Source organism: Anser brachyrhynchus, assembly GCF_964034855.1.
Source record: "Anser brachyrhynchus genome assembly, chromosome: 5".
In the NCBI taxonomy this organism is placed as follows: domain Eukaryota; kingdom Metazoa; phylum Chordata; class Aves; order Anseriformes; family Anatidae; genus Anser; species Anser brachyrhynchus.
This window is the reverse complement of record NC_137699.1, coordinates 2,784,008-2,806,493: the sequence shown is the minus strand read 5'-3', so window position 1 is coordinate 2,806,493 and position 22,486 is coordinate 2,784,008. Positions and strand designations below refer to the sequence as shown.

At 42.2% G+C, this 22,486-nt stretch overlaps 1 protein-coding gene across 8 annotated transcripts in view; it reads right to left on the bottom strand.

The window, feature by feature from the left end:
- The window catches only part of SCUBE2 (signal peptide, CUB domain and EGF like domain containing 2), a 43,088-nt gene extending 21,626 nt beyond the window's left edge, over positions 1–21,462 (bottom strand). For 3 of the 8 annotated variants that reach the window (XM_080593340.1, XM_080593347.1, XM_080593346.1), the window contains exons 1-13: positions 21,215–21,462; positions 19,670–19,792; positions 18,019–18,144; positions 14,781–14,915; positions 9,310–9,435; positions 8,796–8,912; positions 7,836–7,925; positions 7,177–7,293; positions 6,044–6,166; positions 4,480–4,596; positions 1,779–1,901; positions 1,203–1,319; positions 444–530 (exon numbers count right to left, since the gene is read on the bottom strand). In XM_080593340.1, the coding sequence (XP_080449466.1) occupies positions 444–530; positions 1,203–1,319; positions 1,779–1,901; positions 4,480–4,596; positions 6,044–6,166; positions 7,177–7,293; positions 7,836–7,925; positions 8,796–8,912; positions 9,310–9,435; positions 14,781–14,915; positions 18,019–18,144; positions 19,670–19,792; positions 21,215–21,320 (1,507 nt within the window). In that variant the 5' untranslated portion in view covers positions 21,321–21,462. The other 5 variants (XM_080593342.1, XM_080593341.1, XM_080593343.1 and 2 more) reach the window with 5 other exon arrangements.
- Positions 21,463–22,486: the final 1,024 nt, after the last annotated feature.

Here is a 22,486-nt window from a genome sequence, read left to right as displayed (position 1 = left end):
TGTAAAATCAAATAATTGTTGGCTGAAATCAAAGGAGATACTTCACATCAAGAAGATTCAGAAAAGTGGCTTACATTTATATAAAATAGTACCTTTTATCTCTTTAGCTTCAAATGCTTTCTAAACTCCATTGACCAACAACTCAACATAGAACCTGTAAGTTGCCAACACTGCGCAATTTGGATGTCTAAAATGAGGCATGACACTCCTAGTCTCGCTGTTCATCTCACTACTGATCCTTTTCTCTTCCATTATTCTTAAGTTTTAGTCTGGGTGATGCTGATGAAGCAGTACAAGGGGAATTTTCTACTGTAATCATGAAGAAGAAAAAACAGAGGGAGTAAAATGGAGAGGAAAAATAGAAGGAAAGCCAACAGAACACCCTTATTTCAGTTATCCAATGAAAGAAATCAGTCAAATCATGCAACAGTAAATCTAATTACCCAGCCAAGTGGACGCATTTGTATTTTGTTGCTTTTTCTTAAGTTGAGATGAGCTGCCACAGGTGAGGGTGTAAGCATCTTGTGTTCCTAACAGACAGACCATACAGACAGTAAAGACATAGGCTTTGTGCACAGACTGAAGACCCCCGTAGTTTAAAAGACATTCATTTGTTGATCTGCATCATCTTCACCTTTTTAAATTATGTTATTCATAAAGTACTCCACATTCAAGTTTGTCTTTTCCTAAGCAATCTAAAGGGTTCAGGAAGAAAAGAATCATCTGTCTAACAAGCACCAGATGAATCTGCATGCTGTGTCCTGAGGGGTGGAAGGGCTGTGCAGGCAGAAGCTCAGACCCCATGCAGGGCTGGAATGCCTTCGTGCCACTCAGCAGCAGCTCTCAGGGCCAATTAAGGAATGGCCCAAGGAGCACAGAGAATTCTGCCCTGTCCTCTCCAGCTTCAAAAAGACAGTTGTCATGAAAAGGGAATCTGACGGTAGAGTGTCTATAAAGGATATGAAAAGGGGGGCTTTTCACTGACAGAGATATGGTCCTTTATCTATAGTGAAAAAGGAATGGTCCCTGTTGATTGTCTACTTCTTGGGGCTTCCATGAGAGTTACAAGCTTTGCTACTCTTGCACTCTCTATGGAATCAAATGCTCACGGGTTTTGTTTTGTTTTTGTGGTTTGTTGTTGGGTTTGGGATGTTGTTGTTTGTTTTGTTTTGGTTGTAGGCTGTGGTTTCTTTTGGACTTACCAGAAACTACCTGAACATCCGAAGTGCAGCTTAAGAGGCATCTATCACTCCCATCACTCTTAATACAGTGCAGCAATACCTTGGGTGACACATTAGCAGGCAAAGGCCCCTTTATTTCTAAATAGGATAAAACAAATACTCATGGGAGAAGTAAAACATCTACATATGCAATACTACGAAAATGTCATGCAGCTTCTTATGTAGATGGTACCAGAGAGCACCCATGCAATTAATATGCTCTTTAGACAGAAAATGAAAGCAAAATCAAACCCCCGGAGGATCCCACCATGATCATCAGCAAGCTGTCATGCAGGGAAACAAAAGGACATAGATAAAAGCAGAGGAAAGAACATCAAAGTCCCTCAAAGTATCTCCTGTTTTTTTGTTGTTGTTGGTTTTGGTTTGTTTTTACCAGTTTAAACTTCAGTACCATCATGTCTGATTAAAAAGTAAAGCAGAATACAGAGAACATTGACTCATACCACTTAACTGGACAGATCAAGGTTTTAGATTTGACTACAACCATGTGACCTTCAAACACTTCAGGAGTAGTAATGTGTCTGCTAGGCACCTTACCAACACAATCCTTTTTATTCCAGTGTAATTTGTAGTTAGAGTGACACAGGCATTCATAGTCTCCCAGTGTGTTCACACACAGCTGTTGGCAACCACCATTGTTGATGCTACATTCATTAATGTCTATAGAGGAAAGGTAAAAATAGTTTTAAAAAGTAACTTCTACCAAAGTTCTGTATTCTGACTAATACAACTAGATAAGTTTGTACAAAAATACCTCTTAGTAGGGTCTAGAAAAGGTCTTTGGAATGCCATCTGGAAACCACCTTGAAATAGTTTTGTTTTCATGGAAATCCTTCAATGAGTGTCATAATCAATCAAATGTTGTGGGAAAGGAGATGTTAGGTATGTCCTTGAACGATGTATTAGAAAAAAAAATCTCCAGCCTCAGCAATATGTTAACAAGTTAACAAAAAGACCACCAAATCAAGTCTGCATTGCTCTGCATCTAGTTAACTAATATTTCCATTTTGGAATAAAGACAGATGATGTGGACAAGATTCACAGTGACCAACCGTCCGAAGTGCGCAGATATCATAGAGCATCTATCATAGAACAATATTTGATTCCAAGTGTGCAAATAACACCACTGAATGACCACAATCCCAGTTAGTCAATTAGCCAATTTCATGGGCCTTGCCCAGCCCAGTAATTGCCAAGAGGTGGAGAAACTACCAACAACACAACATACTGCCTTTGGTGCGCTCTTGCTTGCTGACGCAGAATACACTTTGCATTGTGCCATCCTGAGCTCTGCTGAACAGCAATAAATGGCAGTTCCCTCCCTTACTACTTCCAAGAAAACTTTCAGATCTTTTGCTGAATTTCTGGGCTGAAAGTGTTGTAAAAAGTAACACAAAGTCCAACTGCAGGCCATTCACCAATGGTGTACCACAGGGGTCAATACTGGGGCCAAAGCTATTTATCCTCTTCATTAAACCTGGATGATGGAACAACAGTTCACCCTCAGCAAGTTTGCAGCTGATACAAAACTGGGAGGAGTGCCTGATACACCAGATGTTTGCGCCACTATTCAGAGGGACCTCGACAGGCTGGGGAAATAGGGTGACAGGAATCTCATGAATGTCAGCAAAGGGAAATGCAAAGTTCGATGTCTCTGCTTCTCAGATCCACCCTGATAGCTGCTTGTCTCCATCAGCTTTATGACAATTACATGTAAACCTACACAGCTACCACCAAGGAATCCCTTATGAGACTCAGCGAGTTCCAGAAAGTTTGTGCAACTGATGGTATCCAATTTTATGTACGCTTTTCTCAGAGGTAATTGGAGTACTTGTCAGTGCTTTCTCCTACCACTTGTTTCCCCCTTGACATAGATAATCATTTGGAGAAAATGTTGTGAAATAGATGACAAAATCGAGCTGGTTTCAGGGGAAAAAACAAGCTACTAGCAGAACTGAGATAGCAGGAGTAGGAATGAGCAACAGAAGAATGATGAAAAAAGAAGCGAGCACCTTAAAATTGGTACTACTGCCTAAGATACTATAAAATTAGCTCGAATCCTTAATTTTAACTGACTTTTTGGTAGGATTATGCAGGCAATGGCATCCTATTATCTCCAGTACTTAGTGGCTTCTTCCACATAGCTCAGAAGGTGTACATTCAGTACACCTACCAGCTGTGACAACTGTCAGCAAATGAAGCAGTTACTGTGGTACAAGGATTAGCATCTGAACAGTTATATGGTACAAAGAGAAAATTAGCACCCAAAGGATAAATTGCAGTTCTGTTCCCTCATTGGTGACCAAAAGAAATTCAGGAATTTATGAGAAAAGACTTCCTTTGGCAAGTGGAACACATGAACGCTGTTACTCCCTATTCACTCAGATAGGTTTCCCTGTTTAGTAGTATAAAACACAGTGATGATGTAGCCCTTTAATCTTCTCCTCAGGCTTTCTAGAGGCAGACATCAGAACAGATCAGGCATGCAGAGACCTCTGAATTGTTATCTGCAAATTCAAGTGCGCTCATTTTGTCTAAGAAATAAATAGGTCTTAGAATAAGCATATGCAAGGTCTTGCATAGAGCTTATATAAAATAGATTTATTTCTATTTAATGTCCAGTTATTCCTGCTTCCTTGTGGTAATTCTGGGAATTTGTTACAGAAATATTAACACTTGACACACACTAAGCTTCTGTCAATATCTTCCTCTCTTTTCTTGAGCTTTTTGTGTAGTAAAGTAGTAAAACATTTAGGAATATCATTCTTGGCCAATGTAAATTAATGGTACTGCATCAGATAAAGCTCCAATCTATATCATATAACAATCTGCAATACGCACAAGGATAACCTGCAAAATTGTAATTTTCAAAATCATCCAGAGCATCCTGTTCTTAAAGTCCTATTCAACTCACTATTCACTGAAGTCAATGAGACTTTTGCACGTGAAAAATAGGTCAAATCATGGCTTTCACATCTAGGTGCAAAATGCATCTGTTTGTTCTAATAGTCACAGGTGCTTTCTGAATGCTGGCTGGGAAGGGAAAATAATTTGAGCAAAGACAGAAGTGAGCTAGGTTAGTTTTCACTTTTGCTGTGTCTCCTTATTACAGTGAAGAGTTAAATTTACTGTAAACACCTTATGCATATACATAGGCGCATGTCCTACACAGACACTAACTAGACCTGTGGCAATAGCACTCTACCAGTGTGGCCTGCAGTATTCTTTTATAACTCACCTCCACAGTGTGTGAAGCCATAGAGAGCATATCCTTTGTTACAAGTACACTCAAAAGTGCCTGGATGATTGATGCACGTGTGGTCGCATGTCCGTTCAAAAGAGCATTCATCAATGTCTGCAAGTTTTAAAGGGATGCATTAGTATCTTTCAGCCTGAAAAGGGAGCACTTATGAGATAACAAAGCTGGACAGAGAGATGTGCAGATTTAAGTAAACTAAGTAAATTCTTTTGAAGCAAATAATGCAACATAAGAAATGACAACTTGTAAGAGACCAATTAGTTTGCCAAACAAGCTTTCTCTTGGCAAACATGAAAACTGTTGCTACGTTTTAACAATTATGTTTAAAAGACATTACTTCTCTGCTTTGAAGGAAAAAAAATGCTGGCAGAAACTCTTATTTCTTTAAGAAAAGTTGGCTTATCATTAAAAGCACCTAAAACTTCTGTGTGACAGTACATTCAGCACACTATAATATAGGAATGTTCCCAGATATAAAAAAGTTCCCATCAACATCATTGACGCATAACATCATACTTTTTTTCATTAAGGTCTTGGGTGCACTTCAAGGTACCACTTTTGAAACGATCTAGGGAAAGTAACAGGAGTGACAGAGACAAAGATCTGTAAATCTTTAAAATAAACTCATAACCAATTCCGCTTAAAAAAAATCTCGAAAATCCTTCAGTTTTATACTAAGTTTGGTATATCCTATATCTAACCTAAAAAGGACAAGAACATGCCAAAAATGCAGGTGAAATTTCTTTTCTGTTGGTTGGTTCAGTTTTCTGAAATTAATCATTAAATGTCAAATAGTTGTCTAGGAAACAGAATTAGAAACAGAATTATTCATTTGCCCAGCTTACTGATCCACTTTACATTGTTTCATACTGTAGCTTTGCCAAAGCCACAAAGACCATTTTGATCATTACTTTTTAATGTACTTAACCAGCCTAAACAAGATTACTCAATCCGAATGTACACACTATTATACAATAAAGCAAATACGTTCTGTAAATCTCACAGCAGAAATTTACGTCTTCGTAAAAATCAAATGTTTCTATAATGGTCTAGAGAATTGTTATTCTGGTCTATGCCTACAAGCCTCTGACTTCACAGATCAGATGACTTGTCTTACTTTTTTTCTTTAAATAAAGAACCCATAGCATTTAAATGTCCCATTAAGAAAAAAATAATTTTGCTGCAATGGTGAAATAGTCATTAAGATGGATGTAGAGATATTGGCTTCATTTCTCCCTGTAAGTTATTTTAAGATCATTAATGGAAGGGGAAAAAAAGCATTATCTTCATCAAGAGATTTTTAATATGATGCTATCTGCACTGCTTCCAGATAATATCTCACTATGACACTAAACATACCTCCTACAATAGTATCAAGACAACTGTATTAACTTAACAGCTGTTTCAGAAATAATAATAAAAAAACACACGCACAAAAACACAAGGCATGGAAATTCTGGAGTCCATTATCACTTCATCATTGTAGTAGATGTCCAAGCCATGCTGATTTGTTCTACTTTTATTGCCTCTCCAGTGCACATACCTTGACAAGACTTCTCATCTGTTAATAATTTAAATCCTTTTCTGCAGCTGCAATCAAAACTGCCAACAGCGTTTTTACAGAAATGATCGCAGCCTCCATTATTAGATTGACATTCGTCAATATCTGTAAAAATAATAATTAAAAAAACTTCAGTGAGTAAACAGAATATATTCAACATATTTTCACTGACAAAGACAGAAAATAATCATCCCCAATTGGCTGGAGAATCCCAGAAACAAAACGTAACAAGTCTGCTACAAATCTTGAGGAAGTTCAGGTCTAGACTTAAGAATGACCTGGCCCATTCTACCACATGATTGTGCTAATTTGCTTTCAGCTACATTTGAGTACATGTATTCACACGAGACCTTTTCCCTAAGTTTTGTTTGGAAACATTTTGACTTAAACATTCTCTAAGAGGCTTTAGCTTTTTAAAAATTCTCTGAGTTCCCTCTTCCTAAGCCCTGAAGAAAGCTCAGACAGAATAGACTTCCTGAGTTATCCTGTCCTTTTCATTCCAACATTAAAATGAGTTATCTAAAATTAATTGACTCAGGCACAGGGATTCCATCATTTTTGCCTACCAGAACAGTCTGAATATTTAATTGTAGGAAAATATGTTCTAATATATTACCTAAACATCCCTTTTCTCCTTGCCAGTACTCTAATTACCCTTAGAGGTGCTTGGACCAGCATAAATAATTCTACTCGGTCTTCTCTGAATTACATTCTGATATTTACTTACAAATATCTATAGCACCCAGTTGACTGGGGATAATATAGTTGAATACGGGACTGCATGCTTTTAAGAACTGATAAGCCTACATTTCCCAGTACTGAACTCTACTATACCACAGACCTACTTGTATTGCCTCTTCTCAACCCTCAAAAATGAAGCCATCTTGGTGAGGGAATGGAAAGTGGTGACGAGGGAGGGCAGAGCAGCAGAGATTTCTGCATATGATACACCAGAACATTCTTACAAGGAAGCCATGCATCTCCCCTGGCTGCACTGCTTCTCAGATTACATTACTCATACCAGCTCTCCTCTGAACACTGTGTTACTTTCATTAGGAGATAAGTACCTTACAGCACGGTGCTAGAACACACGTGTCCATGAGTACAAAACTCACCTTTACATGTCTTCCCATCAAACTGGAGCATGAATCCAACAGGACAGCTGCAGTGAACTCCAGTAGATGTATCCTTACATGTACGATCACAGCCACCATTATTAACTGCACATGTTTCTAGCCAACAATAAATAAGTAAAGTTTGCTCAGAGACATTGTAATGGTAAGAAACATCACATGATACAAGGTACAGTTCCAAGCACACTGTTCAGCTACATTTAGCCTGATATACATGAGCAACTGCTAAATACCTGCGTTGGCAAAACGGGCCTATGCTCCCTATGCTCTTCTAGGTGTAACCCATCACTGGAGCCAGTTCTCTTCCATGCACTAGCGTACTTTCAGATCAAGAGAAGCAGGTAAAATTCTATTTCCTCCACAATCACTCAGCTAAAGCTGTAGTACAGAAACGATTGTACTGTAGAACCATGGAAACATGGTACTTTGAGGACAAGTTCCTCATGCTTTCCATGATTACTGAAAAATCACAAGCAACATGCAGTTTCTTATACATAATAGAATAATATTCTGTCCTCAAAAGGGAGCGGGGCATTTCAGGAAGAATTCAGTCCAGAACTACGATGGTTACATTAAAAAACAATTCTTCAACGTAAAACGTTTGAGCAAACAGCAAAGTTATTTTGGATAAACACTTTTACCCATGAGCAACCGTCGTTTCACCCTCTTGTCCACATCAGCTCCTGCTGTAGTGTTTCCCTCAGGAATTTCAACAGCAGCCTCTTCCCTCTCTGTAAGGAGCATGAAAAAAACAAATGAGCAAAGGTGCCTTGACCAGAAATCTCATCTGATATTCAGTATATACAGAAATGCAAACAGACACATCGTGCACTAAATTATCAGAGACAGTTGGAGCTAACTAGGCAGACATAAAATTTAAAAAGAAAAAAAAAAAAGAAAGCCATGAAGAACCTTCAGTCAAAGCCATGAGAATATTTTGCTTTTGTTGCTTCCTTACAACTCCTACTCGTTTCAGTATTCTCAAGATTAATAAAACAGAAAACACACTACTGATGTGGTGAACAGTAACAAGATGAAAGAACTAATTGAACTGTCATAAACTGCTCTGTTAAGAGCACACTGTCATCATCTATCACAGACTAATGCAAGGACAGGCAGTTGTGCCTGAGCATTTGATTTCAATCAACAGGCAACAAAGTCTTCCAGAGACTGGAAGAGTTTATGGGTCTTAAGTGCTTTCTTTACTGGATAACTGTCTTACAAAAACTGTACTCTAATTGAATTCAGAGTTCTGGTTTTAATGCATGCACTGCTTGGTTACACTCTCTGGCTCATGCTATACAAGAAACTGAATCTAAAATGTCCTAGAAAGAAGGAAATCTTTGGTTGGTAACAAGCCTTGTGTTTCAGAGGGACCAGCACTAATTACAGGCTGCAGTAGTATGAGGTAGATACCTATATATGGAAGCATAAGTCACTTGGACCCAACAAACTCCCCTGTATACTAGCAGGTTTCTTAGTTTGGGATTCCTTGGTGTTTTCTAGCTCTGCTATTAAGAGGAGTATTACTCATACACACAGCAATGTCAAACCACGCTTAAGTTAGTCATCAACAGAAAACTACTACTCTGCGTACTGACCCAGACAGGTTTTCCCATCCATATGCATGATGTACTTGGGGTGACACCCACAAATAGGCCCATTATCAGCATCATCACATGTATGTTGACAGCCACCATTTCCATGATTACATGTTACTAGAAAGAAAATATATGTTAGATCTCGCAAGTACTTCTAGCATCTTCGAAAGAAAGTGTCCAATTTTGTCTCCATTTGGCTACCCAATACACCTTCCTATCATGTCCCCTTCCTCAGAATTCTGAGACTGAAACAATGCACTGCTGTCTTGGGAAGCTGAACTTACAAATAATGGTACAACTCCTAGAGTACAGATTTTTTTATTTTTTTTTTAAACAAACAGCAGATCTGTGCAATAGTGTCCTGCAAAGTCATTGATTCTAGTTTGGCTCAAATGCTCAGAGTTTAGGCATGTCATCCCAGCTTAGTTGTAACATATCAAATCCCATATCACTGCAAACAGAACACTATTTGTTCACTTTCAGAAACCATAAGCATATGCAGAATGTTGCATACAAATGCAGCTCCTCTGGTTCTTGGACAGCTCAAATCCTGGTCGGCATTCACAGGCAACCCCTCCTTTGGGTGTTTCTCTGCAGATGTGGGCACAGCCATGATCTTTATTCATGCAGCTCATGCCTTCTGCAAAACAGGACAAGTGCAAGAGCATCAGCATCCTCGGCATCTCTGTGTGCAGGCAACAGTCAAATAAGGTTAGTCCAATATACACACAGCCAACAGCCTGCTACTTCTGGGAAGGCTCCACAGCATTAGAACAAAATGTATGAGCTTAAAGACTAGAAAGGCAGAAAGTCCAATCCTGCAAAGCCAGTGGCCTCCAAGGCTTCTCCAGCTATAATCTTTTCTGCGCCCACATTCTTTGACTGCAAGGTCAAAAAGCAACATCCCTAGATTTCTACAACATCTGCATTCTTATCCCATGCTCTCATTTTATATCAGCATTTATAGAACCTTTTATAAAAAACACAAGCTGGCTGGTACCTGACAAGATCAAAGCTTAAAGTGACGTTAATTCTCTGCTTATCCACCAGACACAGGAATGTCTAGGATGACACAGAAAAAAATGGCATCCCCATTTCAATTACTGGTCTACAAAGCAGATTCTCAAAGTCACAACCTACCTCAGCAATGACCAAGTAATGACCAGGTAAACATGCAAGTGGTACCTATGCTGTATGTCAGTTCTTTCTTGTCAACTATTTTGTTTTCATGTTTTTCAGATTTCAACAAATCTCTTTCAAAAAAACCCCACTGGGAATTATCACACTGTTCTGTACTTCTGCGCACATCCCAGCTGGACAGAATTTGGTGCCAGTGTCTGCTGAAACCAAAAGAAAAAGCAAGGTGCCACTAGTGACTTTCTTCCTTTTGGTGCACCTCATAAAAAACATTGCACCATTTTTGTCTGTGACAGTTACAAGCTGTTCATGCACTAGCTCTCAATGACTGCCATAGTGTTTTGTCTGGCCTCTGCAAAAGGTTCAAGTCAATTAAACAGGTAGGAAACGTTCCTACAACTATTGTAAAGGCTTTTTCACCTTAACCCTCGCTCAGCTAAATCAATGCCAGGGTCATTGGCAAGACTGTAACACAATTTGTATGCCTACTACTTAAAACTACATGTCAGCTGGCTGAGTTACCAGAACACCACAGAGTTTTGCTGAAATCTTCTATGTTGCTACCCAAATGAGAGAAGAGAAAAAAAAAAAGAATACTCTCCTTGGTTATTCTGAGAACACATTTTTGCCACCTAGTGCATCAGATGCTCTGCCTTGGTGTATCTAGCTTTTATAAGACAACACGTTACACCAAAATGTTCTTTTTCTTGGCAAGAACACTTTGAGAAGGCTCAGTGCATACTTCAGCTGCAAGGGCTCATCCCACTGAAGGTCTGATACCACATTAACTCAGGGGACTTCTACTGACTTGAGCAAATGCACTATCAGAGAAATGAAAAGGGTGAACACGTTGCCAGAAAGGGTCAGCATGAACAATTTCACAGCCTATATGTTTTTAGAATTTATGCAGCGCCTTTTGCAGCCTCATATCTCAATGAAACAAGAAACACTGTATTGGCAGTCAGTGGCAATCAGAGGTCAGCTCCTCATCATTGTTCCATCACACTTCAGTTAGGTTCTTGCTCTGCACACAACTGTTTTGGCTATCTGAAGCACAAACTATGGTACTCTTTCTCTGTTAAGAAAGATTTATGTAGCAAAAGAATAGATGCTGCAGAGCCTGGATTATTCTGCTCTACTGGCTTTTCCATTCCTTTCCCACAGTGAGGACCCTGTAGAAGTCTAACAAGACAAGGACACTGCAGATCCTGCAGCACACAGACACAGCCCAAGGAGCCCACATGAAAGCTGTCATCCATTATTGTGCTGTCAGTCAAGGAATGGGACTACCCATGAGACCACAAATTAGCCATATTAACTCTTGTGTTTTTGTGACTTTTTTGTTCTTAAATATGCAGTATGATTTGGTCTGTTAGCTCAGCATTGTGAGACAGCATTAAGAGAATTAGCAGCTTAGTTTCTGTTAAAGTTTGTTGTTTGTTTGTCTGTGTCTATTGAGCTACCAAAGGGAAAACCATTCAAGGAGGTACTTTGGTAAAGTTCACTTACATCAGACAAATGGTGTAAATAATGAGTTGGGAATTGATCAGTTCTGAACAAGCAGAGTTCAATCAGGTCTCCAAAGAAAGCTAAAAATGAACTTTCCAAATGAGGGCACGTTATTAAAATAAGGGAGTACCCATTGTGTAACAAAGTACATGACCAAACCCACCAAAATCCAGATGACCTGAAAGAGAGCATTTCATAGAGAGCAATACATTCATACCTTTTAGCATTTACTATGAAGCTTGCTGCGTGTTTCCAGGGGTGGTAGAAAATTATACCTTCCAATTGGCCCCATTTTATAAGGATCTATTACAGAAATGGCCGTAAAACCGTAAGTGCCATTTGACTGCAAACTCTGTCACAGACACAAGGTCTCCCATGTCACACTGTTCCAGAGCTGTTCTAATGGCAGATCATGGTACAGACCCAAACCTCAAAGAAATTTTGGTCAAATCTCACCTTGTGCTTTGACGAGACAACAGAATCCAGTGCCTGTCTGGACCCCAAGCCAGAGCAGTCCTTCTAGATATCGGGACCTTTAGGATGTTCCCCAGCAAACCTCCGTGAAATGTGAGCACTTCTATCATTAGCAAGACACAGGCAAAAAGCCCGTTCAGTATTTTTCTATAGGGGCACATTAAATTAATTGCTTACATGTATCATCGTTTACATCTTTGTATTCTTCTCCACAGTAAATGTTGGGACATCAGCACCAATTTGCTAAGAACACTAAGGCTCCATTTAGGGCACTTCCAGGCAGACACTCAGTAGGACAGAGTGAGGGTGGGAGGAGAGGCAATTGTATGAAGAACAACCTAAGATTCACAGAGGCAGCCCCCTAGGAGCCAAATGGCAAAAAGCATCAGCACAGACAGAACAGGACCTCCCAGGAATGTTTTCGACCATTTGCATGCTTTCTACAGCTCTGCATTAAGGCAGAATTTTCCAAAAAGCTTTCTAGTTATCACTGCTTCTCCAAAGAAAGAAGGAATCTAAAAGCAATAGCTAACATGGTCACTTGTGCACAAGCTTTCAGGTCTGTACAGTGGTTTCAGATGTGGCCTTCAAATCACAGGTCCAATTAACTCCCACTGACTCAACACAAAAAGTAGATAGCTATGACCCTGTGAAATACCACAGGAAAAACTGGCAAGATTTGTGATCAATAGCAATAGCAGCTGCAAGATGTACTGCAAATTTACTAGTGAAAATTCTACATTTTCATTCAAATTTTCCAAATTCTCTTATATGCTGAAAATGAAACAAGATGTGCAATGCTGCCCTGTCAGCCAGATCAACAGCATCCCAAAGCAAATCCATTCTCCCACATACAGATGACAAATAGCTCATTCAAAGCAGACAGTCCAGGAAAGATTACGGTTGTGCACAGACACAGAGTTCATGCGATTCAAGCAGAGGCTAGGCAGGACCACCAAGAACCTCAGAGGATCCCTGTGCTCCAGACCAACACAATCATATCAGATGAAAACCAGCTTTAATTATCAAACTCTCCTCTGATAGCTACCTCACCTTGAGTCTCACATTACCATCCTGGAATAGGTGACAGGGAACCCAGAAAATAAGAGTAAATAGACTTGGAAGGGCAGGTGAGTCGAAGACTTCCCTGTTACACTAGTCATCTGAAGGAATACAACATCCTCAAGCCTCTATATTTTTCCAATCTCAAATCCAGCTCACTCTTTTTCTGTGCACATAAAGGCCAATATTGCAGACCATTAAGAAGAATGTGCACTCTTAACTGAGCTGAGAGACAGGGAAGGAAATTCTGCCTTATATTACAGATAAGAAATGAAAACGAATAGGTGGGCTAGGCAGCAATGTTTAGATCCATGCTGTGATGCCTTGAGAGAGGACTACTAAGGGATATACAGAGAGATAAGTACATAAGGCAGAGACCTAGCAACAATCAGAAAAGAGGAGAACAAAGTGAGGGGAAAGAGACGACAATGAGATTTGGCTTAAAACAGACCAGCCCACCCAAGAAAAAAAAAAAAGTGGGGAATTCCATGCAGAGTTTCTTCACAGTAATGTGGGAAGAGAAGGGAGGTAAACAAACAGCGATGACACAAAAAAATGGCTTTAAAAACACAAACAACACGTGTGTATTTCAGTATCAAGAATTCCAAACGTACAATTATTAATAACAGGATATGCTGCTGCTGTTAGTTCAGGAGAGTTTAGCGTACTCAAGAAGTAGCTAATGAGAAGATTTGGAAGCTTTTCTTCCCTTGGCATCAGACAAGACGAGAAGTTAAAACAACTAATCTTCATTCTTGGATTCATCATCCATGCACACAAACACACATCACTGCTGGCAAGGAAACATGATGGGAAACACCTTGCCCTGCCATTACAGCCTGCTGCAGTAGCAAGCTGAGCAATGGCCTGAGAAATCACCATGCATCACCAGATCTCCATGAGACCAAGCACAGTACCAGAGAAGCTGAGAATACGGATTCGTAATTCAAACAAAAGATCAATTCAGCTACGTCAGATGACAGCCACCTCAGCGCACTCATCTCTGGATGGCCATATATGTCTATAAATGCTGATCTCTTCAGTATGGGGAATTTTAAAGTGAGATTTGTTTATTCATGCTCAGATTCCTCTTATAGTCATGCCAACGATAAGCCTTAGATTAAAGAAAGCTTTGCAGCCTTAAATACTTCTTAGTAAGATATTCACTGTACAGTTCAATGGACAACTCCCTGATCTGAGTAACCACTTTAAAGTATTCCCCAAGGGCATCCAAAATAATTTTGTTCAACCCGATGTCTAATTAGACATTCAAGGCTCTCAGATCTTTTAAAGGTCGTTTCATAAAGGTTTCACTCAAAACAAAGAACACTATTTGAATACCTTTGGGGCTGACAAACAGTAAATCTCTTAGCTGAAACCTAAACATTGTACGTGGAATCTAAAAGGTACCTAGAGGTAACGCAGATATTGCCTTGTAACTGAAGTCAGTGGAAACTGTCAGAACTCACTGTCCCTCGGTTTATTGCCATTTCCTGGATCAGGACACAGCTCAGCTGCACAACAGAGCATAAAGTACACTGGGAGTATAGCAGTACAGCCTTTAAAAGGCATAACGCTGCAGACATACAGGTGGGATCAAAGGGGCAGAAGGGATACAGAGAGTCTTCAAAGTCACTTAGAAGATCCTGACACAGTGTTCCTTTTAAAAGAATTGAGGACTTCAAGATACTTCACAGCCTCAAAAAACTCAAACTAAAAATACTTTTGAATCTGCTGTGGAGAGTTTGCAGTGAGCTTCTGTCAAAAACTCCTGCTTGGTGCCTGGAGGGAAGCAGCCAGTACCTTCTGAGCGGTGGATGCATGTGTGCTGGTTGTCACTTAGAAAGAATCCTTCCTTACAGCGACATTCATAGCTCCCCACAGTGTTGACGCAAATGTGCTGGCAACCACCATTGTTGAACGTGCATTCATCTGTATCTGAAAGAGAAAGAGATCAGCTTTGTACCTGCCCCCTATGAAAATCACCACTACAAATTAACACCAAGACAGCTATTTGTGTTAGCTGCTCAATGTACAGTACAGACAACAGGTCCCTAACCAGCAGGTAACCACCCAGGCAGTTCAGACAGCCTGGGATAGCCCGTTGTTCTGTCACCCTTGCAAAAATATATTTTTGCTCCCCCCTCTTCCCCTGTTTGCAGTTTGCCCAGTCAATCACAGGGCTCCCAGGAAATTCTGGCCAACTAAACAAGAAGGCAGAGCAGCTTCAAGGAAGACAGAAGCAGTGTACCTGCACTAGGCCCACACTCCATGTCGGAGAACATACACTGCCTCAGCTCCCTACTCCACATAGGAGAACATACACTGCCTCTCAGAGCAGCCAGAAAGTACCGCCACTAAGCAAGCTAGCACATTTACATCTAGGTTGAGCATCCATGCCTGCTCCTATCTTGCTCCGTGGTACACAGCTTTGGTTCCAAATCCATGCAAGCAATGTATGGTGTTTTTCAGTAAGATCCCCATTCTGAAGCAAAAGTGGAAGAAGAAAAACACCAAGTTCAAAATAAGTGTGGCTTAAATATAAAACTTTCCTCCTCTTCCTCCTTACTTTTGCTCTAGCTACAAGTCATACATCACATGTTCTGATGCTCAGTTAGATTTATTATCCTCCTCCCTCAACTCTAGGTCATCATCACTTACCGTCAAGGCTGCTGTCATGTTGCCTGACCACAGTCAAGGACAAGAGCAGAAGTTCTGGAAATAGGTTCAATGTTGATGTTTCAATACGTAGAGCTTCAACAATACCAGAGAATATAGAAACGCTCAATTTGCGAGATAGCCAAGAGAAACAAAGAGTAGAAAAACCTTCAGGTATGCCTCTGAACACAGGATGTTCATCCCAACCTCCAGTTCTTCTGAATTTTATCCTTTAATTGCTGCAGACTTTTGTAACCTCTACCAGGCAAATAATTTTCTTACCCTAATTTTCCAATGTTTCAAATGCCAGTTTGAATAGGAATCAAAAATGCTCAGTAGCTTAGAAAAAAAAATTAAGCAAGACAAAACATTTCTTAGGGAAAGCACTGGTCTCATTTGCAAGTTCAAATGGGACACTACATTTGCTCCCTGTTCTGTTCATTGTTCCTGTGATAATAGCACAATGTTTTTAATTTAACACTTTAGCATTTCTAGCATAAAACAGCTGCCTTCCAAAAAATGGGGAAAAAGAAAGGCTTTTAGTAAAAAGCATAATGTGGCATTACACCAGATTTAATTTCTACTGAAGGAAAAGAGTAAGCCAATGGGATGCAAAAGAATGTGACCTGCTCATAGCAACAAGCGCGGCTGACATATCTCCATCACAGAGAAGCTGAGTATTTTAGAGAGCTACAGTGATGTGAATGTGCAAACAATCATGAATAAAAAGCCACCATGAGCCTTCAGTACTACAGATTTGAACTCCAGCAGATGTTTCTGCCTTACGGACCTTGGAAAGATTACAAAATATCATCTCCTTCCAACAAGTAATTGTCTATTTGGCTAAAACCCAGGCACACAGCTGAGATCTTCAAAAATGAGTGTGAAAGGAGAGCAACCGTGGTGTGAAGACAGTAAATAAACAGATTAAGAGAAGATCCAATTTGCTGCTGCATACCAAAATATTTATTTAAAGTTTACATCATATCTCAAAAATTGGCTGGTCAGTAGTAAAAACTTCACTGTACGTCAATGATATTTTATTTTAAAGAGTCTGCCATGCAATACTGAGCAGCTTCCCAGTAATGTAACAGGTGGTAGATTTTGGTCTATGTTCTGTCTGTCTTACTGATCCCAAACAAGTCAGTGGAATTATGTTCTAGAGGGGCTACTGGATACTAAGAGAATGTACCCTTTGGTGGCATAAGAGGCAATGCGTTAGCTCACTTTCAGCCCTTCCTAATAACCTCAGCTGAACTCCACTGTGTGTTTACACAAAGGCACCAGAGAAAAAATAAGATGTCCTCAATGTTACAGCATCAGCAAATAGTTTGCTTCCCTCTCTATTTTCTTCAGTGAAATACTTGGAACTTGGTGACTTCACTCTCCCCTCCATTTACACTATAACGAAGTTAATCTGTGGGCATGCACCAGGTTCACAGCAGGTAAAACTCAACACGATCCCCATTGGAGACTCCAGAGCTTTTCTAATTTGACCCAGAAGAAGCTAGAGCCAAGGGATGGTCTGCCCCCCTCCCAATCTGCCGTACACCAGTGGGAAATAACCCAGCCAAGCCAACGGGAGTCTTAAAATTCTGCTATGGGAGCAAGTTTCCTCTGACTGATACTGGCAGGGAAGTCTGCCAGTACACATCCACACACAACGTGCAGCAGAAGAGAAAAAACTGAGCTCTCTCTGAAAAAGCAAACGTGACAGTTTCTACAGCATGGGGTGGGGGGGAAAGACAGAGAGCGTGCAGGGTCAAGGGAGTGCTGCCTAGAGTGAACATGTTTCCAGGGTTGTGTACTTTGCTTCACATTAACTACCCAGGGAAACCCTGAGCATTTTGTTTAGGCCCTCTGAACTTCAACGGCCCTCTGTCATACACAGCAACTGCACAGCCCTAATTGTGTGCCCTTTCCTTATAGCTTGCATGTCAGGAAGGGCTCAGACATGGTAAGAGTGAGAAGCCCACACGTTCTAAATCTCGACATGCAAGAGAAAAGATTTCTAGGTAAAGAAACACACGTGAGAATTGACTCTAAACTAACTTTGGAACAGAAAAGACAATGACAGCACATGTTCTTTTAAGGAAAGCCATTTAGTATAATAATAGGCGCCACTTCACACATTTTAATCCAAAGCACTTAATGGAAACAGAGTAGCACAACTGCCCTCAAATGGTGAAAGCGCAATGACCCTCATTCAGATGGGGAAAGCATCACACTGGGATGGCGCATCGGCGCCTGGAATTCCCTCGTCCCATAGGTGACCTTCTCCTCCAGCCGAGCTGATTAAGCACAACAGATGACCACGCATTTCCCAGGAACACAGTTAAAATGTTACAGCACACCCACTCGCAATGTTCACAAGAACACTTACCCAAGCAGTTGTGGCCGTCGTGAGCCAACATAAAGCCGTCGTAGCAAGTACAGCGGTAATTTCCCGGAATGTTGAAACACTCGTGGACACAGCCTCCATTGAAGTCGTTATCACATTCATCAATGTCTAAGGAATAAAGCAAAAGTCAACATGATGGATGCTTGCTTGAGTGTTATAGACACTGCGTGATGAGACCGTGTAACTGTGAACAGCAACTGCTGTCCTAAATCGTCATTGTCTTGCAAATAGGCAACACTTAACGCATTACTTGCTAAATGTTTCCAAAGACTGACAAAATACCCTGAGATTCCCACACAGCTTTACCTTATAGACTAAGGTTTTTAAGGCTGCTGATTAAACAAACTAATGATTAGACCAAGTGGTATTACTAGGTGAAAAGCCATGCAATTGTTTCTCTTTTGATTTTGTAACTGAGAAAATCAATCAGATCTTTTGATTTTAAGATCAGCCTGAAAAACAAATCGTCCCCTATGTTTTAAGACATAAACTTCTTATTTTTCTGCTTTGTCTTCTGAGAAATATCTCATGTTTTCACACGTGATATCCCGTTAAATTTTAGTAATACCATCTTTAAAAGGCCACCAGATGATGTGGGAGTGGGTGGTGGTAAAGCTCCTATCTAAAAGCAATCTGTAGTCAGAGATTATTTTTTTAGGTTCTCTGCAACAGACAAAAGTAAGATGACATGATCAAAGGGTGACAGTATGAAAGTACACAAAGTAAAAATAAGAAAGTATCAACAGGTCATTGTCTGGCCTTGTCAAGGCAGAATTCAAGTTGATTAAAAGCTCATATGAACACCTTCACACAATTCTTCTGTGGAACTCTGTGCTGCATGGTATCGCTCACACCAAGATCTTTGAAGTATACAAAAAACATCAAAGATACGTGTAACATGGGTAATCCACTTCAGAACAGCAAAAAATTAAAAAAGAAAATATGCCACCGTTTGGGAAATCACAGGAAATTGCTCATAAAAACCATGTTCCACCCCTATGCTGCTGGCAGGAAATTTTTCAGTGGCTACACAATTTGCATATTACAATATTTCCTTCCCCCTCTTTAGCTTGCTAGAGGCAATTAGAAATTAAAAAAAAATAATAATAATAAATCACTGTTTCAACCTCATAATGTAGTCCCTGTGTTCCTCCAGCAATTGCATTGTGAGCAGCTCCTAAACCTGAAGGTCAGCACCTTTACCAGTACCTGGTATATTTGTAAAACACAAAGTCACAATCAGCAAGTAAGGACTACAGTAAAGCATCAAAGCCTCCTATTTCTGGGTACCAGTCTAGCTGCAAACAAAAGCTGAATGAGTCCCATATGCTTGGCCAAGACCTTGTCCCAAGCTGGCCAAGGTGAGGGACACTTGGTGCTGAACAGCCTATCTCATGCACGGTAGCACATGGGACCTCCAGAACATTTTTATGAAAGCGAGATTTCAGTCCCAGTATCCTAGCTAACATTTGCCCTCGTCTTTGCTTTACAGAGAGAAGAAACCGTTCCTGCTATGGACCTGCGCTTCCCTTGCTAATTCTATCAGTTCCAAAGAACACTTCAGGACCTTGCAGGAAGGCAGCGAGGTGCAATTACTGAGACAATGCAGAGCAAAGCAATTCTATCGTTTTACCTTCACATTTCTTCCCTTCGCCAGTGTAACCCACTTTGCACATGCACTTGTACAGCTTAGGGGTATTTTGACATATAGCATCTGGATGGCAGTCATCAAGCCCCAGGGCACATTCATCCACATCTGTGAAAAGACACCAAATTCAAAAAAGGATGCCAGAAGATGGAGAATAGGGCATAAGTCCTGTATGTTTCACAGACTAGATGGTAAAAGGCTGCAAGCACACACATATCAATTTTAAACCCAAGACAAAAACATCCAGAGAGTATCTAGACTTAAACCTGTATAATGGCTGTACCTGCGCATGAATATATCTGTATGCAATTCAGACAAGCTTGTACAAAGCTTTTGTGCTCACTTATAAATGCATCTACATTAATCTATTATGGCCTAGATCCCCCATGAGATTTAGCCGATGAAGTTTTACAGAGATTTATTTGTTTACCCCAGAAGGAGCTATGACTGTACCTCTTTGCAGAACTATTGAGGAGAGAAGAGACACTGTTCATCTTTCTGGTTAACATAAAACTAATACTGAAAGAGATCTCCATCACATCCATAGTATCACCCTTAGGAAGCCCAATGTTTCTTACACTAACAAGGGGAGTATACAGAAATAATGAAAGTCACCAACCCCCAACACATTAGAAGACTGACTTACCATTAAACGGATGTGTAACCCATTAATAACGCCATTTTTATTATTATTTTTTTAAATACAAAAATAGCATCTGTTGAGCAGCATTGCCAAGTCACCTGGCCAGCCATCACAAAGCACAGCATACCGAAGCAAAATATCCATGTGGAAGCTTCAGAGCAGAGCAAGTGAGGGGAAAGAGAAACACCAGTAGGAAGAAGTCCTGGAGACGAAGAAGCATAGACAGAAGAAGAGGGAGAAAAGTTACGGGCAGCAGAAGTTTTTCATTCAGCAGGGGAGAGTTCAAACGCAGAAACAGAAAGATTTCCAATGACCAACGAAGAGGGCGAGTTGCAGAAGAAGCACCCCAACACAGGTCCAAAAAGCGACTCCTAAAGTAGCCGGATCAATCGCAGGAGTACCACCACAAGGTGACGACTTAGATTGTCAGCCACTTTGAGCAGCAGGAATCGCTTTCTGGCTGGGAATTTCAACCGGCACCGCTCCCGGTTACAATCACAGCATTCATCTCTCTCCCAGCCACAACACACGCCCGAAGGTACCGCCGCAGCTGCCAGCTTCAGAAGGCGTTCGCGTCATTCTAACTCCTAGCGGCCGCAGGAACCGCGGCGAGGCACCAGGGCGGCGGCCCCGCGCCCTCAGGTGCGCGCAGAACGGTGCCGGTGAGGGGGTCCCGGGGCAGCGGCTGCCGAGCGCGGCAGCCCCGCTGAGGAGACTGGTGCCCGGCGCGGCCCGCACCTGCCCGCCAACGGCCGCCGCGCGCCCCACCAACGGCTCCCCGCGCGCCCCCCCTCGCGCCCTCCGCCGTCCCCCGGCAGCCGCCGCCGCCGCCGCCCCGGTCCCGGCCAGGTGCCGCTGTCCGGGGCTGGAGGGGGAGCGGCACTCACCGGGGAGGGGCAGGGCGGCGGCGGCGGCGCCCGGCGCGGGCAGCAGCAGAAGCAGCAGCGGCAGCGCCCGCGTCCCCGCCGCGCTGCGGCGGCCGCCGGACCCCATGGATGGCGCTGCGGCGGCGGCTGCTTGCTGCTGCTGCTGCCGCCGGGCGGGAGGAGGCGTCTGCGGGCCCGCCTCGCACCGACGGCGGGCGCGGGGCGGCCGGGGCTGGGCGGGCCTCCCCGGGCCGGGCCGGGCCTCCCCTGCCCTCCCCGCGGCACCGCTGCGCCCCGCCGGCCGCCCCGGCCCCCCCGCCCCACAAGAGGCCGCCGCAGCCCGCAGCGAGGCAGGCAGCCAGCCACCCACCCGCGGCACGGGCGCTCCAGCACCTGCGCGGCCCCCAAACACAGGTGTCCCGGGGAAGCGGCGCTTCCCCCAGGTACCGCAGTACCTCACACGCGCACGCCGGCTGCCAGCGGCAAGTGTATTTGAACCGGAGCTCGCGTCTGTGAGGCGGCCCGCGAAAGGGTGTCTTTCTAGTCAGAGACAAGCCCCTGCAAGGAGCCCGTGTGTCTGCACACTGTCACGACCCACGCGTACACAGCTCGGTGGAGCCTTGCTTGCGTTTCTCCAAAGCAGGGCAGTGCAGTTCTTAGAGTGCTCGCAGCCCACGGTAGCACATCCAGCCCCCCCGCCACCAGCCGCGCTCCTTCCGCAGCCGGGGCTTTCTCACAGCTGCGTCTCCCGTGGCAGGTACCGCTGGCCCATCCACTATTCGTTGCAGTTATAATTGCCTAAGTGTTGTTTCGACCTTTCAGGGTGCAAGGGAAGACAGGCGGTATTCTTTTCCACCCCTCCCTCCCACCCCCATTTCACCGCCTTCTCCCTTTTGTTTTGTTCTGTGAGAAATACCAAGCTATTTCTGGTTGTAAGGGTGGTTCATACACATTAGTAAATCTTCAGAGTGAAACTTTCCCTCAGTCTTTGTCTCCTTAATGGTAGCTATAAATTACCACTTTCTCACTGGAACATCAGGCTTCATTGCTTTTGAAATGATCAAAGTTATCCCCTTTTAAAATCTAATGAGAAACAACCTATTGTACCTCGTGGGCAGTTTCAGCCCCAGTCAAACTCATCTATAAATGCATAAAGCTGCTCATTAAACACTCCAAGGATTCTCCAACTCCACAACATACCCCAAAGCTCCCTTTACTGACAAAGTAATAAAGGGACGAAGACTTCCTCGCCCGTTTCCATGCTGTCATGAATAGGCAGTCACATTTATGATG